Source organism: Egretta garzetta, unplaced genomic scaffold (assembly GCF_000687185.1).
Source record: "Egretta garzetta isolate BGI_Z169 unplaced genomic scaffold, ASM68718v1 scaffold589, whole genome shotgun sequence".
NCBI lineage: Eukaryota > Metazoa > Chordata > Aves > Pelecaniformes > Ardeidae > Egretta > Egretta garzetta.
Genome location: NW_009266282.1, coordinates 1,447,860 through 1,466,881, shown reverse-complemented (window position 1 = coordinate 1,466,881; position 19,022 = coordinate 1,447,860). Strand labels below are relative to the sequence as shown.

The 19,022-nt window shown below is 49.9% G+C and overlaps 1 protein-coding gene across 1 annotated transcript in view; it reads right to left on the bottom strand.

Moving 5' to 3' along the window:
- Positions 1-16,981, bottom strand: part of MYOCD (myocardin) — a 27,428-nt gene extending 10,447 nt beyond the window's left edge. The window contains 5 exon segments of the mRNA XM_035902636.1: positions 16-157; positions 4,044-4,205; positions 7,082-7,157; positions 11,759-11,814; positions 16,918-16,981. Coding sequence (XP_035758529.1) covers positions 16-157; positions 4,044-4,205; positions 7,082-7,157; positions 11,759-11,814; positions 16,918-16,924 — 443 coding nt within the window. The 5' untranslated portion in view covers positions 16,925-16,981.
- Positions 16,982-19,022: the final 2,041 nt, after the last annotated feature.

The window sequence follows — 19,022 nt, the reverse complement described above, 5'->3', positions numbered from 1 at the left end:
GGGGCCGGGGGTGGCTCCGGTGCCTTGCTGCGGGCCGCCGACTCTGTGGAGCCCGGGGAGTCCTCGCTCCTGGCCTGCTCTGGAGACAGCCCATCGTTGCTGCTGTCCTCCTCGAAGGCAAAGGCGTCGGCCGACTTGGGGAAGCTGACCTGGGTGCCTGCCAGGGGAGAAGGGGCAATGGTCAGGGCCCTGCCCTGCTGGAAGGGGATGAGCGTGGCCGCAGGAGGGACGAGTTGAGCCTCGTGGGACGCCTTCGTGCCTGCGCCCACCTCCTCTAGACCCGGCCGCGGGCAAAGGGCATGGTGCTTAGAGAGCTCAGACATGTCCTCCTGTCCCCAGCCGTGCCCAGGGCTGCTCCTGGCTGTGCCGCTGCGGCCCAGGCTGGGGGGAGAGGAGGTGGCATCAGCTTCTGCCTGGCGCCACGGACCATGTTACTGGGGAGGAGTCCTCCTCCACGGACCCTGGCCTGCCAGAGACTGGACACTGGCAGGCGGGGTTAGTGTAGGAGCAGCTCTGCTGTCCCACCCCACTGTTGGGCCGAGATGGGGAGACGGTCATCAGAGCCACCCTCCCCTTCAGCTGAGCATCCTGACCCCTGGCCCCCACTGCGCCTGGGACTCCCATGTTCAGCAGAACTGAGGCTGAAATCCACCCAGAGGGTGACCCATCTGTTAATGGCACAAGACCCAGCATGTGTGGACCAGTCTGCAGCTGAGCAGAGGCTTCCAGATCCTGCCTCTTCCCACCAGCTTCACCCACATGACATGGTTCAAGCCTGTACCATTGTCTCCTGACTGCCCCAGACACTGCTTCTCTCCCTTGCAAAGCTCCCAGCATGCTATCTCCTAGTCAGATGGGCCAAGAGCTCTTGACCCCTGGCTTTTTCTGATAAATAAAGTGCTGAAAAAGAAAAGGTCTCATGTGAGCATTGGGAGGGCTGCAGGTGGGGGTAGAGGAAGGAGCAGTGCAGCCACACTCGTAATCTCCTCGTGCTCATGTCTGGCATTTGTCAGGCAGCTTGGCACGCTGATAGCGAGGTGACAAATGGGGAAATAGGAAGGGCCCAGGGACAAGCTTCCACCTGTCCCCACTGCTGGTCCAGCAATGTGTGCCTTCTCACTGACACACAGCCTCCTGCTCCGACCCCTGCCCCTATCTGAGAGATAAGGGTTATCTTTGCTTGCTCTGTCTCATGGTGCCAGGGCAGGCGAGGAAGCAGGGAGCCCTGGCTCCCCACCCTGAGCTGCTGCCCGGCCGCTATAGGGGGTGGAGGTATGAGAGCAACTGTGTCCTGCGGTGAGTCTCTTCTCCCCACTCTCCAGGCCAAGGGGTCCTCACATGTCCCTGGAAATAGGGCCTGTCCCCTGCCCGCAGAGGCAGAACCCAAACTGGGTCTTCCCTGAGGAATGGCAATGCTGCATGGTCTACCAGCTGGGCTGGGTGGGAGCTGCTCCCCATGCCTGCAGACAAGCGTGGGCATCCTTGCTCTGGAAAAATGACGGCAAGCAAGGGGGACTTGTGGATCTGCAAGACTCCCGCTGGGATGGCATTTAATAAGCATGCGTTGAGAAATGGTGTCAAAGCTGTGAGCCCAAGGGACCTTCAGGGCACAGTGGCAGCCCAGAGCACGGCAGGAATGTGCTGCATCCTGCTGCTTGATACTGGGGGCCTGTGCCTGGTGGGGAATGCTGCCCTTATCTGTCCCACTCTCGCCCAGCCCGGGGCTGACCGTATTGTTTCACGATCCCATGTCTCTGCTGTAATCTCAGGCAGAATGGTGTTTGCTCGGGCCTGCTTCTAATGCACTGGGTATTGTCCTCTCAAGCATATTGGACAAAGTGATGACAAGGACCTGGTAAAAAAAGGTTCTTATATCACTGCTCAGCTATGTAGGGCACTGGCGGCCTCCTGTCACTGGGACGTTAGGGCTTTCGGTTGGGGTCTGGCACTTTCTGCTCACCCTGCCGGAGGTGATTAGAGGAACACGTCAGCTGAACTTTCCACTGTGTAAACAGTTGAGATTCCAAGGTTAAAGTAAAATTATTTTAAACCCTGTCATCTTTCTGGTATTGCAAAAACAAAAGGCTTAACGTTCAGAAGTGCCAGGGCTCATCTCTGCTCTGTGTTCAGCCCTTCACTCCAAACCACGAGCTCCGCAAGGAGCCTCTGACTCCAAAAATCAGCTTGAGAATCCCTTGGCCTGGGGCTTTCTCCTGCAGAAACCTGAAGGCTGGGACTGTGTTCCTGGTGCAGGTGCACCACCTCCTTCTCATGGCACCCAACACTACCAAGTAACTTCAGGTTTCATCCTAATGTGCTGCGTGTTTCACCCTAAATGGGGTAAAACTGGCTTACAGGACAAAGTTTTTTTCTCCCCAGCAGTGTGATAGAAGGGCATTGCGAAAGGGAGAAATTTAAAATTAAGCAAATAATTTTAAGCCAGATTTTTTGTTTTTAACAATTTTGTCCCATAAGTCTCTGTTTACCACAAGCTCCTGACAAGGCAGCTGGAGAGAACCTCTGTTGAAACATCAAACACTCTTGCCCAGCCTCCAAGCCTCAGCTTCAGTGGATAAAGTCACGCTCAAACTGCCTTGAATGTTTATAAAGGGGGGATTTTTTTAAGCTTTTTTTTCCACTCTTCTCTCCTTCGATAAGCAGCTGGGGAGATTTTTACTTGAACTCTCTGTAAAAATTCCTCTTCAGGCAGAGTCCTGGAACATTTCACCTTCAAAGGCAAGAGCTGTGAAGCACTGGAAATGGAGAAGTCACTGTACAGACACTGCCTGCGCTTCTCAGTGGGAAAACCAAGAGCAGGAACAGTGCAGGGCAGGACAGAGCGGTATCTGAGCCTGGAATATTTCATGCCATTTATGCTGGTTTGAAACAAAAGTCAAAATGCTTCCTGTTTCAGTTCTCGTTTTCGGCATCACTCCTGTCATTCAAAGAGCCCTCCTGTCCCAGAGCCCTCCCACTGTCCCCAGCCTGTTCTGAGGCCCAAAACAGGTGCGTAACATGGGATTATGCCAATGGAAATAATCCCATGATTTGAGGAACCAGGAGCAACCAGAATGCAGAGTTCCCAGGGGGCAGAGCACCTCTCAGTGCCTCACTTGAGACCCAAAGGCCAATTTGGACATGCAGACGTGGCCCCAGGTTTGGAAAATACGGGCTGCTGTCCTGGTACTGTAGGACCCTGCTGGCTTTCCTGCTCCTTTCTCTTCTTTTGGACCTCCCTGTCCTGGAACTGGGACCTGAGTCAAAATCTGAGTCACCTTTTTGTTTTGTGTCGTCTCCTGCACCAGCCTCTCTGTGGCAGCATGGGGGAAATAATTGCGAAGGATTCTGCCTCCCTCCTCTGGCTGGGTAGGGGATGGAGGAAAACCAAGTTTAGGCATAAATCAAGTGCTGCGTAGAAGTGTACCTTGATTTGGGGTGCAGGCTGCTCCTCATATTCCCCAGCAGTCTAGCACCCCGGGGTGCTTCCCCACCTCAGCGATGCAGCCTCCTGCTCTGCTGAGCCTTGCATACCACTAGCATCAGTGGAAAAAAAGAGAACCGCAGCTTCTCCGAACTGGGGCCACTTCACCCCAGCTACTGGGATGTAAAAGCTTGGCAGGACACAAGTGGGAGAATCCAGGCTGGCCTCACCACCACATGCATGCACCTGGGTCCTCTCCCACATGAGGAAGGAAGGAATGTACTGTCTCCAGCAGCATCATTTATGTGCTCAAAGCCTTGGGGAGGGAAGGGGTTTAAGAAGGGAGGTTCATTCTGAGGAGACATGGCTGAGCAATTGTGCAAGTTTCCATGGTCATTGCTCTAAGAAGACAAGAGCTCTCTTTTCATCGGTCTGGATAAGATAGCACAGGCTACGCTGGGCTGGGCTGCTTACTGTGAAAATAACAAAATTTAAACAAAAAATGCAGCTTTTGGGTCCAGGCTGGTTACTTCCTGCAGTCGCTGCAGTACATCCTCGTAACCTTGCCAGCCCCTGCCCCGTGCCATGCACACAACACAACATGCACGTTCACTTCCACTACCTTTTATGGCCTCTTTCACAGCTGAGTCGACAGGGATAATATTCTTCTCCACCAGCTCCAAAGGACCCGGCCTGAGAGCGATCTTTTCATTGAGATCATCTGCCAGTCGGGCTCTTTTCAGCTTCATTTGAGTAGATTGAATGGACCCCTCTGCAGCTGAGTCTAAAAGGCCAAATGGAAGGCATCAATTCAGGACCTGGGGCATCTGTAAGCACAGTGCCCAGCGAGAATGTGCTTCCCCTTCAGCACAGCATTTCTGGGCCATGGCCAAAACTTTAGCATGGCTCAGTGCACAGCAGGAGCTGCTCTGAGGCTGGGAGGCTGGACTGGATGGGGATGGTGGGGTTTGGGACATGGGTCCTCCTCTAAGCCTCAGGTCCAGCTTCTCCATTCCCAAGCAAGAACCTCTGTCTACTAGCCGAGGCTTGCAAACCCAGCCTGCAGCTGGAGCATCCTCCCCAAGGCCCAGGAATGATCTGCAATGGAAACTTCATTAACAAACTACGACTAATGAGAGGGCCAAAGTGGACTCCAGCTCCTTCCTGCCAGGAGCCCACTGGACCCTGTGGGCTAATGTAGATGGATTCCTACTTCTGGGGAACAGCTGGAGAAAAGAACTATTAACACTGTCAACTGGAGTAAATGGCTTACACTGAAAGATCAGCTGCTGAGTTTTTGGGAATGAACGTTTGGATGCAGCGTGACTACAGTGCTCCAGGCTTTTGGGGCCAAAACAAGGCAGAGAGGAGCATAAAAAAGGCAGCTAGATCTGCAAGCTACAGCCCTACCAAAGCCAGCTGAGCAGTCCCCAGTTACTGAGTGGTGACAGAGGAGCAGCCAATTAAACATAATGATTTCCTGAACAAAGGTGATCTGGCTCTTCTGGAGGCACAGGTGTGAGCAGTGAGGGAGCGGGATCCTAAACCAGACCATGTCTATACCCTTGGGGGTCTAAAGTAAGAAGGGCTGCATCTAAGTTGTGCTATCTTCAGAAGGGGCACTGTTCCAGAAGAGCATCTGTAGGTAGATCGAGCTACAGGGCTTGATACGAAGGAAAAATTCTCAGAGAGCTGATCTAGGGTCACTTCTGGCCTCAGACTATACAGGGCAGTGAATATGCATGAGCTCCTTGAGGTGAACAGTAACAGAAGGTGTGCCTGTAAGGCATTTAGAGGATGCAAATTGTCTCAGCTGGCCAACTTCAATCACCTCTAGGTCCTGTTATGAACCAAACGGACAAGTGAGTCCGTGCTATGCCAGGGCACACCTCCATGAAATGCAGAGCACGGGGACAGAGGTGTGAGCAGAGGGTCTGGCCAAGAGGTGTGTGGGGCAGCACAGCCAGCTTGCTCACTACACATCCAGGCAGCCTCTGCTTCACCTCTCCTCTGGCCGTCTCTGCCCAGTCCTGTCCATGCCAGGGGTGGCGGCTGCCTCCACATCTGGTTTACAGCCCCCAGGGCCTGACTCCAGTCCGTATTGAATCATAGAATCATAGAATCACAGAATGCCTTGGGTTGGAAGGGACTTTAAGAGGCCATCCAGTCCAACCCCCTGCAGGGAGCAGGGACACCTTCAACCAGATCAGGTTGCTCAGAGCCCCATCCAACCTGGCCTGAAATGCTTCCAGAGATGGGGCATCCACAACATCTCTGGGCAACCCATGCCAGTGTTTCACCACCCTCATTGTAAAGAATTTCTTCCTTAGATCCAGTCTAAATCTACCCTGTTTTAGTTTAAAACCATTACCCCTTGTCCTGTCACAACCAGCCCTACTAAAAAGATTGTCCCCACCTTTCCTACAGAATCATAGATTCATTTACGATTGAAAAGACCTTTAAGATCATCAAGTCCAACAATTAACCTAACACTGCCATCCCACCACTAAACCACATCCCTAAGCAGTTCGTCTATCAGTCTTTTAAATACCTCCAGGGATGGGGACCGTACCCCTTCCCTGGGCAGCCCATTCCAGGTTCCCTTTAAGCACTGAACGGCCACAATTAGGTCTCCCCACAGCCTTTTCTTCTCCAGGCTGAACATTCCCAACTCTCCCATCCTGTCCCCATAGCAGAGGTGCTCCAGCCCTCGGATCATTTTTGTAGCGCTATTAATAATAGAAGCCTATTGCTTCTATTTATTTAACCTCAGGAAAAGACACTTTCTGCCTGTTAAACAAGTAATGGTGCTAGCTCATTCTAGGGATGGAGACCCAAGGGAGAAGCAAGGTGGGCTCAGCCCTCCTCCATGCCAGAGGAAAAAGAAATAGGGATTTCATCCATGCTGAGAGGAGAGGCCAGCATTTACAGTTGCCAGAGAGAACTGCTTCCAGGCGACTGACAGGACTTGAGGAGAGAGGCTGCACATCCTCCCTGTCTCTAAGGAGCTCATTATCTCTGGAGATAACGAGGGACACCGCAGTGTTCTGCTGTCTGTGATCTGATGCAGCAGAGACATGCCAGCTCTCTGCCTGGGAGGGGACCCCGGGATGGGAGAGGGGAGAGCTGCTGTGGCATAGCAGGGCTCACCCTCTTCATATGGCTGTGCTTGGATCATTGACTGCATGTCCATGAGTTGTCACATATAATATCCAGAATTAGGGCAAACCAAAAGATGCCCAACTTTGGGAGGGTATTGCAAGCAGAGATTTCAGCGCCCTGGACAACAAATGCCCGGGAATGCTTGTCATGAGGATCAGAGGTTGTCACCTCTGTCTAACAGAGTCCCCTCTCATAGCTGTTCTCTGCTCCACTGTCCTCTACAGCATCTTATACTAGTCCCTGCCAGAGATGGGACAAAGATTAGATGGTCTTGAGTCTGCTTCTCTCAGGGAATAAATGTGTGTCCTGACTCCTGAAGACCAGGTCTGGACTGAATTCTGTACAACAGGCGTCCCATTCGAATCTGCCTCTCACGAGCAGCTGGGACAAAGTAAGTCATGATGAGAGTGCTGAAGGGGACCCACGTGGGGCAGGAGAGACATGCGTTACAAGGCAGGAGACACAAGGAGTAGGTGGGAGAAGCTCAGGCAGTCTTACCTTGTAAAATGTGCATATTGACCAGGTCTGATCGCTCAGGCCTGCTTCTGATCTTGTGCTTGAGATAATCTTCAGTCTGCAGAACACAAATGCAGAGAGTTACCTGGCTAGAGCAGAAATAAGGTACAGAGAGTGTCTGTCCCTGTGCCATCCCACGGTTCTCTTAGATTTATTACAAGCTGGGTTGAGTGAGCTCCTAAATGGCATTCTCACTTGGACACTGGCTTGTTCTTGGGCAGAAGTTCTTCAGAAAGGGAACAGTGTGCATGCAGCTTCTGACTGTCCACTATACCCACTTCTAAGCTGTGTTCTTTCCAGTATTATGACAGCTCATGGGAAGGATGAGACCTATTCACTGGGAGTGGTGGATCTGCTCCTAGCTTAGCATGCCACGTCACCTTTGAGAGCTGCACCAAGGCAGCTCCAGACTGTGCTGTTAGCAGTGGTGTCTGTGGGAAGCCTGGCACTCTGGGGTGAGATATAAGGCTGAGCAGGTCATGAAGATACCCAGACTCTCTACCAGGTCAGTCACAAGGCGTAGCCTTCCTGCAGCTCCTGTGTGCCTCACCCCAGCTATGATGGGGGGTTGGGAAAATCCACTTTGCAGATCACTGCAGCTGAGCTTGTGATGAACATGGTCCTGGAGGCTTGTGCCAACTTCCTCAGGGCTTTAGGAACAGAAAGACATGCAGAGGTACAGTAAGTAGCGCTGTCCATTAGGTCCAAGGAAGTCAGCGTTGGGGGCAGCTGACCTCAAGAATACAAATATAACCTTATCCGCTGGGGAAGAAAAGCTAGAGCACAACTTGGACAAATTCTTAGCTGTTTGCTAAGTTGAGATGCAAGAAGAAATAGCACAAAAAATGTACATAGTTCAAAGAGGTTAAAGTCTTAAGGGTAAATATAAAAGAATAGTATAAGCAGCGGAGCAAAACTGGAAAACCTACAGTACAAAATGTACAGGATCATGAGAAAAAGATTTTATAAGGACTTCTGTAGCCAGGACAAAGCAATGGAAAGCGCTGTCTGTGTTCCATAAACAGGAGAAATAATGTGCGTGCTGCTGAGATGGCTACAGGATTTAATGCCTTTTTAAACCATCCTCACTCAAAAGATAAATGGCTATTTATCAATCAGATGACTAAGCCAAGAACCTTCAGCAACAAAAGAGAAGAAGCTCCAGTTTTCAGGTTGGAGAACAGGTTGGAGAATACTCAGATGAGTTAAGTGTTCCCAAACAGTTTGAGATACACAAGGCTAGAGTAATAGCAACTATCTGTGGGTCTCCAGGAAACGGGGCAAGGCAGAGCATAATTTCTTGCTTCAAAAGAGATGGAGACAAGAAACCAGGAAATTATAAACCAGTCAGCAAGATGTTGGACCAAGTAATGAAACCATCTATATAAATGGGTTTTGAAGATAGCAAGGAGGTGAGTAACAGCCAGGACGGATTCATCAAGAGCAAACCACATCACATCAACCTAATTTCTTTCTATGGAGAGATGACAGATTTCTGTTACAGGAGTAAACAATGAATGTCATGTAGCTTGACTCTAAGCATGTTTTGACATTATCTCACATGGCTTTCTCACATGCAAGCCAGAGAAATTTGGTCTGGATAAGACTAACATAAAAAAGGAACACAGCTGTGGGTCACGAGAGGAATTAGGAATGGCTCACTGTCTAAACAGAAGAACATATCAAAGCATAGAATCATAGAATGTTTTGGGATGGAAGGCACCCCTAGAGGTCGTCTAGTCCAACCCCCCTGCAGTGAGCAGGGACACCGCTAACTACATAAGGTTGCTCAGAGCCCCATCCAACCTGGTCTTGAATGTTTCCAGGGATAAAGCACGTTACACAGCAATTTTTCCTACTAGTCAATATACCCATTAATGCCTTGGATGATAGAAGACACTCCTTAACTCTGGATCATTCAAGGCTAACAGGCTACAATGCAACATGATCTGAAATGATCTGAAGTACATTTGATACAATCTCAAGAAGGACATTTGGAAAGGACTGCATTCAGGTCACGGCCACGGCTAAGCCTGCCGATTAGGCACTGGGGTGGATGAAGACTTAATGTCATCACTGGACAGTAGCCATAGGCAGAAATTAGTTGTTCCACAAATAGAGAAAAAAATATAAAAGGCTCTGGAAAATCCAGTCATCAGCAGCAGAACCACATCCCCAGTCCAGCAGGTAGCTTTCTAGGAGACAACGCAAGATGTCAGACGGGCCCTAGGAACAGCAAGGCCCCGTTCTGTGCCCTGCATCTTAAAGGGTCCATGCGAAGGGTCTGGACAGTGGCTACAGAAATTGTTATTGAGCCAGAGATGGGATCAGTGAGGAGAGGCTGCAGGGAGGGGAGGTTGGTCAGCCCAGAGGTGAGATGGCTATAAGGAAACAGGATGCGAAATGCTTCTAAAAAGTGCTACAAGAAAAATGATGAACAGTTTTGCATGCATATAGGAGAAAAAGTAATGGGCTTAAACTTCAACAGAACAGCCTGGGTTGGGAATCGGGGGACACTTGCTAACAGCACAGGTTAGAGAGGAGCAGCACAGGTAGCTGGGGGGTGGGATGTCCATTGGTCAGACATCTGTCAGGCATGGGCTGTTCTGCTCTGGGGCAGCCATCCCCTGCAGTCCCTCCCTTCCCCACTTGCTGGGTGCTGCAGTAAATGCTAAAGCCCTGCTGAAACAGTCTGCTGCAGGGAAGTCAGCCTGTTCTCTGGCCTCCAACCCACCAATCTATTATAGGACATTGACTTCAAAGTCTGCTGCGCTGGCCTGATGTCAGCCTGTAACATAGCCAGTGACATGTTTAAACAAATAATAGACATTTTATTTACTGAAGTCTTTGCAGTTCCTTACTCTTCCCCCCATATTTTTCCCCAGCTTATTTTCACCAACACAATCCCTTGCTTGGACCATATGTAGGTTTGCCTGGTTCTCATGGCAGGTCAGAGCAAGCTGGTGTCTGTACCCGAGTGCAATTAATTTCACCTAATGCATTTCCAGCTAACCCTCGGATCAGGTCCTGACTTGGGCTAAGCCTGAATTGCTGTCCTCCAGATGTGGCATTGTTCGTGTTGAACCCAGCATTCATACTGCATTAGCCTGACTTTCTGCTGTGATTTCAGTTCCTTTTGACCTTTGCTGTTTATAAGCTACATTTGTGTCACTGGGGCGCAAATGGTGGAGAAAGACTTCAGATGTGGGGTTTTTTTTTAGCGTCAGATGAAGCAGAAGAGCTTTCAAAACACATGAAAGTGGTTATTGTTACCTGCTTTCTGTTTGCAGAACATCACTTTGGAGGAATATCAGCTAAACAACAAATGCCATTGAGTAACTATCTGGAAACAGCCACTGCTCCTCCCTGTCACAGCTCTAAGCAGGGCATCCTTGCAAAGGAGTATATGTTTGTTATGGGCTGTGCTCATTAGTGTCTTTGTTAGCATGCTCTAAAAATGCATGTAGATTGGGATAGACTAGACCATCCTTCCCTTTTCCCCAGGCAGCTAGCCAGGGAAAGCTTTTGAAGAGAAAGACAGAGACAGAAATGTATACTTAAACTGTAAAATATATGACACTTCAAGGATACTTTGGATTGCTTGAAATTTTGTAAGCATACTAATTTTTCAGAGTCATATTGTGTTTCTTATGCTAGCCGTTTATAACCACAGGAGACTGGGGCAAGTGATTTGGAGTGTGTTTAAGTTCAGAAGAGCACTTCTCCATATTTCACAATCATTCTCCCTTGCAAAGGTCCTTTTCCACGTGACTGCAAGCACGTTTTGCAGATTAATGGAACAAACTTCTGTGATCAAGCAAAACTTGCAGGGCTGATTGTTCCCTTTTCCTTGGACATCCCTCCAGCTTGGTCAAGGCTGGATGGCGTGTGCTTGGAAAACCAGTGCTATTTCCCAAGAAGTGATCGCATCACAGTTTCTATGTGTTCTGGAAATGGCTACTTATCTTATCTCTGCCTTCGGCAATATTTAGGGAAGCAGTTAGATAATGGGTCTGGTTGGGAGCCTGGCCCACTTAGCCCCTCAGTCGTCGCACGTTGCAGTGGCCAGGCTGCACTGCCCAGCTAAAAGCCAGGCTCCGGTCTGACGACAAGTGCAAGCTCCCTGGGGACTCTCTCCAGGTGATGAAGGGCATCTGCATTCCTCCTGCACACTTGCTAAATAGGCTCTGTCAGTCCTGTTTGCTGCTGGCCCTGCTCTAACCCTGCTGACCTGAGCAGGAGTGGAGAGCAGCAAGCACAGCAAAGAGCGGGCTGCGGACCTGGCCCGGAGACGAAAGCAAGACTGTCTGGTTGGACATTTACTGGAAAGACTGCCAATGCTGTGCTAGACTACAGCCTGCCCATGGCCTCTTGTAGACCCCAGCGGCTGTTGTGAAACACCATGGCTCAGGGCACAGATGGCCCCTCTGCCCTTTTAAACTTCCCTGCTTGGAGAAGGGTGCTCGAGAACATTTGTGAACCCTGCCTTGGCCCCACTATGTCTGGAAGCAGGAAAGATGCCCTGACCCTCATCCTTGGCCACAGGGCCCAAATGGAGGATGCCAGAGGAGGGGACAGTGGTGGAAGGTGCTTTTAAACCCCGCAACTCATGCAAAGCAAGCCCACGTGTTCCCTCATCCAGATGGCTGCCGGAGTTACCTTGGCTCGCTCCAGACTTTTTCGCTGTTCATGGAATGCGGATGGGCTTTTCAGTGCTGCAACAGGAAAGAAAGAGGAGCAGTCAGCACAGGAGCGGAAGCAAGCAGCCACCAGGATATTCAGCAACAGCTTTTTAATGAGTGCTATAAAAATAGCAACACAAACTAGCCGTTCTCTTCATTGCGCTGACTAAAAATAACTCAGAGAAGCTCTGGGAAACCCTGTGCTCTCAGCCAGTCAACGGCAAGAGAGCAGGGTGGATGGAGAGTGCGGGGAGTGCGGGAGGCACATGGGCAGGGAGGGGGTGCAGGCTTTGAAACATAGTGCTCTGTGGGACACAGCAGAGAGCAGATGTGGATTTTCCCTGGAGTGCTTCCCGCAGGTTGTGGAAGGCACCACAGCCCCAAAAGACAGATCTGGGACGAGCACCAGTGTGAGAGGGGACCTTGCCTGCAAGTAAAACCTGCAGGTGGCTGAGGCTTGAGGCCAGCAGGAGGACCAAAAAGACCTGCCTCGCCTCCTGGGGTCGTGTGGGTGCAGCCTCCAGCAGGGCTATTTCAAGGCCAGGCCCTGGAGCTGTGGTCCATTGTCCCTCTTCCACCACTGACTGCTCCTCCGCCTCTCACTGGGCATTTCTCCTGTCCCCTGCCCAGAAGCATCCGTGTGACATGGGGCCTCCCTGGGCAGGCAGCAGACCAGGTAGAAGCCCATGTTCTCAGCATCTCCCGACATAAGGGAGGATTAACCCAGAGGGGCTCCTGAAAAAAAGGCCAAAGATCCCTGGCTCTGGGACCAGGGAACACCAGTCCCATGGAGCAGTCCATATTGGAGCCATGGAGAACCTTGCACATTTCCTTGTTTACTCTGGTTCAGTAGAAATAGGAGCAGAATTTGCATGGTGAAGGGGTTAATATTTCTCAGATCCTGCAAAAATTCTTTTCCGGCTGTGTAAACATGAAAAATTAACTGCTCCCATTGGGACAGGGAAGGTGTCCTGACCCACAAAACCAGTCTGCTACAGCTCTTTGGCAACAGGAATTCCCTTTCCATCTTCTGAATGGGATCCAATAAGGACAGAAATTATTTTCACACAGGACATGTTATCCTCCATCAGACTGGAGGAGGATGAAGAGAAGTCTGGGGTAGCCGGGAAATGTTTGGGGGCCCTCTGAATTGGCTTTTAGTAGGAAACACCCAGGGCAACCCTCGTAACCTCCAGTAAATCACAGTAAAACACAGATGGCACATTCCTGGTCCTGACATTTGGAAAGCAGACGTACAGACAAGTTAGAATCGTTGTGCCATGCTCCGGTGAGCAGCCATGAGGACTTGTGACAGCTGGTTTAATCAGAAGCAAAATAAAACGGTGCACACAAGAAAATGAAGTGAGCAAGAGAGATGACTTTTACAGCCCTGCTCGCTGTGAAGTATTGAAGCTGGGAGTGTGCTCTGGGCATTGACCAAACACCATGCTATTACAGAGGAAAATGTTGCAGAATTTAGTCATTTACCAAGATTTTTGGAGGAATTATGTGGATGCTGCAGCTTGTATTAGTCTGCAAAACAAATAAAGATATTGCTAGCACTGGTTATTCAACAGCTTGTCAGGGGATGATGTGTCAGCTTGAAAGGGCTGGGGGTCTGGAGGCAACAGGGCAGAGCTACTGTGCTTGGTGTTGATAATCTTAGGACTATGGCCTCTGAGGTTTGAGTTAGAGGATGAGGTGGTGGCTGCGTACAGCAAGAGGGTCTTACTTAAAGCACAGCTATTTTTTCAGCCCGTCACAGCAGGGGGAACCTTGCCCTGAGGAATCCTTGGTCCTGTAAACTGCCTCACCCCCCTTTTGGGTATGGAGCAGGGCCTGGTTGGGGCCTGGGGCAGGCGCCTGTGCAGTGCTTGAAGAAGTGTTTGTCCCTGCTCAATGCTAAAGCCTGCCCTTCTGCAAGTGACCCTACAGGATGCTCTTGATTTAAAATGGTTTTGCTGGGTCTGTACTGGTTTCACTAGGACAATAAAACTGCCTGTGTTGTTGCATGAACTGGAAACTTCCTACTCAGTGAGCCTGAAGAACAGGGTGCACCTGCACTCCTACACCTCAGGAGTATGACTGTGTCTCAATGAAACGGGATATCCCCTTGCTTTCAAAGGCTTCTCCAGACACAAAGTCACCGGGCTGAAGGCACCCAGAGGTTTCTCTTGCCTACCCTGTCTTTATTTGTAGAGCCTTTTTCAGTGGTGGTGATTGTTTTGCCAGCCAGTTGTTCGATTTACAACCTGAAAACATCTGACAATCAGAGCCCAGCTTCAAACCAGAAGTCTTTGTGCAATGCTACTGCCTTTTGCACTGGACCATCCTCCTTCAGACAGTTTCCTGCCTTCTCCAGTGATGGGACCATCTGAAGGTTTCACACTTTTTAGAGGAAGAAGGTTTCACACTTTTTAGAGGAACAAGGTTTCACACATTTTAGAGGAACATCCAAGGGAATGTGAACAGAGCTCAGGTATGCAATGGCATTAATCTTTTCCAGTCAAACCACTCATGGACTGGGCTTTGGTAAGGAGATCCATCTCCCCGCGCTATGTTTAGGCAGCACTGGTACTTCTTGCAGTATTCTCTTGGACACCAAAAACCAGCTGGCTTCTTAGGACTTACTCCAGGGTTTCAGAGTTACTGTGCTGTAGCTGCACTGCTGTTATCAACGCCCCTTCCTATGAGGGTTTCTACAAGCCCTCAAAGCTTTTATCCAATGCTATTTCACTCTGACCTTCCGTCTCTTTTTCTGGTCTCTGCATAAAATGGATCAGTTAGAAAACCAAAGTTTTGCTGTCCTGCGATCAAATCAGCAGAAAATATATGCAGTGGGTTGAAAACAATCCTTGTGCAAAATCTGATGTGCAATGTGGGATCAAGTGCATGCTCCAAGCCCGGTACCAAGCCTGACTCTTGCTATGGAGACCAGCAATGCCCATCTTTTCGCTTTCCAGAAGGGTTATTATCAACCAATGTGGGTTACAGCCATCTGGCTTCATTTCTCGCCCTCCTGCAATGCATGTGAACTGAAATGCTGTCCCAGTGCACCTCCCAGAGTCCACCTCATCTGCTGGTTCTCAGAGGCAAGAGGGCGTAGGGAGATATGGTTAAACAAGGACTTGTTTTTTATAAGGTATTGACTGCACATGCCCAAACCATGGGGAAGCTGGCTGTGGCTCCCATGTATTAAATGCTAACATTTGATGCTACCTCCTGAGGTCAAATTCAGCAGTTAAGCTCTGCATGTTGGTTTTTATTATGGCAGAAGTGCCCTTTTTTCTATTACTTTCAGTGAGTGTGCTCAAGCTTCCCTAAATGGCCTTCTTTGGACAGAAACCAGACTGCAAAATTCCAGCCTAGAAGTTGGGGGTATAAAGAAGCTGTAGGTAACAGAAAAATATCCTTCAGCTGCCGTCAAATAACTTGGGCCTAATATGTGGTCTGCAGAGTATAAGGTTTTACACGTTACGAGCCATTTGCAAAAGCGCAGTCCCATGCTTGGGGCCTTGCAGAGGGGTGTGGGGTACACAAACCCCTCACTTGGCACTACCGCTCCATGTGTGTGCAGTGGGGTGTCCTGTGCCTTGTCTGGGCGTGACCACTTTTGTGGGGTGGACTTAGCAGTTCAGGAGACATTAGACATATTTCTGGCCATTGACTGCATTGCCAGTGCTTGCGATGCTATCACAAATATCACAATATTTTGCTTATAGCCCCAGCTCCTGGAGAACTTTGATTATAAATGCTCACCCTTTGGTGGCAGGCAGCATAAAGTCTAAACACATGGAGAAATAAACAGAAGAAAAATGAAAAGAACCTGCATTTATCAGTCTTAAAACCATGTGACATTTTGACAGTCATGATTTTTGTCATCCTCCTCAAGTTTTCTTAAGGCTTGATGTTGGCGGTACTGTGTCAAGAAGGCATCTTGGTTGCCTTGACATGGTCCTTTAGGAAGGCAGCTGCATGAGAAAGGCAGAGGGACAGGCAGGGTGCAGCAAGCAGTGCTAGAGCCAGCCTCTCAGTGAGTTGTTCTGCAGTTTAGACAAGAGCTGCGTCACAGTCCTCGAGGTTAGCCAAAAGAGACAAAAGTGACACAGCCTCTGCAAAGCTGTGATCTTAGCAGTGAAACCAAGGGGACCTTGATAAGACAGAAAGGATAATCCTCTACCTGGGTCCCAGATAATCACAGAGTCATGCACATGGAGTCTGAGGCTGGGCCAGGATGGAGTTACCCATCAGGCAGGGCTGAGCTCCCAACATAATTTCTCCAGTGGTGCTACGGTTTCATGATACACCTGCAGGTGCAGAAGGCAATCATTTTTGTTCACTTACTTTTGGGACTCTTAGCACCTGGCTTTCTGATGCTGAATGTTTACGTGATAATACTGGCCTCGAGCTTGTCCTTCAGGCTTGAAAGCCAGGTTAGCGAGGATGAATGTGGCCCGAGACAGGGAAGCACAGGTATCACCAGCCATTTGGCAGTGCAGCAGGCAGCCCCGGGTAGGGTTTCATTGGCCTCAAGTGCACACTGACAGTTCTGCCCTGTGGGCTCCAGGCTGGGCGCAGGCACAGATCTGGGTATATCTCACTTGTCCAGAGGCTGCCTCTCCACCCTGGGGCCAAGGCACCCACCACTTCTTCCACAGCCTCCTGAAATGGGCCCTCTCTACCACATCCTCATTCTGTGGGTTTGAGCCTGCCACAGAGGTTCCTGACTTTTACAGGAGGACTTGAGATTCTCTGCCCTTTCATGCTCTTGCCCCTGCATGAAGAGCTTTGTGAGCCTTCTGCTTGGAGTTGGATATGCTTGTCCTGCCACACTGACCTCTGGGACAGGGAGGTATGCAGCTGAATTTTTGGATGGTGTAAACTGAGCATCTCTCCTGACTTCGGTTTGAGCAGCGGCATTATAATCTGCGTGACAAATGCTGGGCACCGTTGTACAGCACCAGGGCCCATGATATTTCTACAGGGCAGGAAGCAAATTCCTCCCTGGCAGCAATCTACTGAGAGCTGGGTGTGTCTGAGTGGGCCCTGGTGCCACACAGTGCCCCAGCAGTGCCCAAGATGAACACAGCCCCTCTGAGCCTGGGCTGGGCAGAAAAGGCAGAAAAAGATACTCACGTGGCATGATGCCTTGGTCTGCCAGCTGCTCACGGGTCCTCCTCTGCTGAAGCCGTAGCTGTAAAACTGTGAGAGAAAGAGCGTCAGGAAACGATGTGGGATTTTCCCAAGGTACCAATACATGTATCAGAGTGATGTGCCGGGGGTCTGTGTGTGGCACAGACACCTGGCCCAGCCGTGGTGCAGCAGAGTGCTCCAAGCCAAGAAGGACCGACGGGGAGGAGCTGCGTAGCCTGCACTGACCCAGACCTCACTTCTGCAGATGGGTGAGCAGGGCAGGGCTGGTCCTGGTGCAGGCAGTACCCTAGTGCCTGGGACAGATTGATCCCTGGCTGGAACCTGCAGTAGCAGCCTCAGGTGACCATGACTTCAGCTCAAAGAGTTGCTCAGAGAGAGAGCCCATGTGTGAGCAAAGGGTGCTGGCGGGGAGGGGAGGCTGGGTTGGAATGTCCAGCACTACCTCTTGCAGCTGGATATTGCCACCGTGTATTCTGGAAGGGCGAAGGACCTGTTGTAAGTCAAGCAAGTAGAGTAAGGTGGCTCCAGAGGTTTTTGAAAGCAATGATAAATATGATAAATATTTTGTCCATAAAGGTCTTTTGTGCTTTATTATTTATTAGATAGCCCCATCCATCTTCTGTGGATTCAATGCCACTGGTACCTGCTTCCCAAACACAACTGAAACATGAAAGCAAACTGAGTTTTGCACAGTGGTGCTGGCCATAGAGAAACCATGCAGGAGATAATGATTTTGACGTTATGACAGGTATTTTGGCCACATCTGAGTAACCATGTGCACTCTTAAGATTTGGAATGCGTGTCTAGGTATTTGGTTGCTTTTTAGATTTGTTCAGGCATAAGGGCAAGGAACAAAAATGAAGAACATGCAAATGGCTAAGCGGCATCTGAGAGAAACCAAGCATCCTGATGACATGAGGGGAAACTGTATGTCTAAAATGGGGTTATAGAGAAGATAGAGCTAGATTCCCCTCAGGAATGCACGGCAGTAGAAGAAGAGGCGATGGTCACAAGTTGCAGCAAGAGAAATTCTGATTGGGTATTAGGGGGAAAAAAGTCACCATGAGAGTGGTGCAGGCCAAGAACAGGGGCCCAGAGATGCTGTGGGATCTCCATCCTGGAGATGATCAGAGCTTGCCTGGAATACATCTTGAGCAACCTGATCTAATTTTGAAGTTAACTTTACTTTGAATGGAAGGTTAGAGTAGAGAATTCCACAAGTCCCTTCTGTCCTAAATTTGTAAGCAGTTCTGTACCTTGGTGTGTGAACCTGTGACTGTGTGAGTGACATTTGGTGTGGAAGCCAGATCAGCTCCGATAATTACTCCAGAAGCCTTTAAACTTCTGCCTAAAGCAGAAATTTGTAAGGTCCTCAGAAGTGATAGGTGCCATGTCTGTCCTTGGTGACCCAGGAACACCATGAGTGTAGAAGAAATGATCAGTGTGTGCAAAGAGCAGAAAGGATGAAGCTGAGAGTCAGGGCAAAAGCATCTGCCACTGACGCTGATATTTCACAAAAGCTGCCACCTGCAGGGGTGCCATGAGACCCTGTAAATCAGCAGGAGATTGTGGCCTCCAGAAGGTTTTTAAGCCTGTATATACTGCACATTTTTCAGTATTGGAATAAGCCACTTCTCCAGGACTCTTGGACAGCTAATGGCTGACGGCTACCTTTGGGCTGAGCCCTTGCTACCAGGAGCTTTGACCCAAATGCCACTGTCTCTACTATGCTAGGGCCAAGGCTCATGCCCTTCTTTCCTGCTCCTGATACCTCTGAAACTGGGAGGTCCTCTACCACCCCAGCACTGTGGGCTGAGTAGAGTTTTCCAACTCCATCACCCTCCTGAGGGCCTGGCAGAACATTTCTAGCCCTGCAAGGCTTGGCACTGGATGCAGATATGCCTATTATACCGAGGGGCATGCAGATAATGTGGTAAGGAGAGATTAGTGCCATGTCTGTATGAACCCACTGCTCCAAGGACCTGCAATCTCCAGCGCACCTTCCTTTTGGAAACAATGCACTGACAGATGGGAATGAACCACTGGTCAGAGTCACTAAGTGGCTTAGTGGCACAGCCTCAGCTACA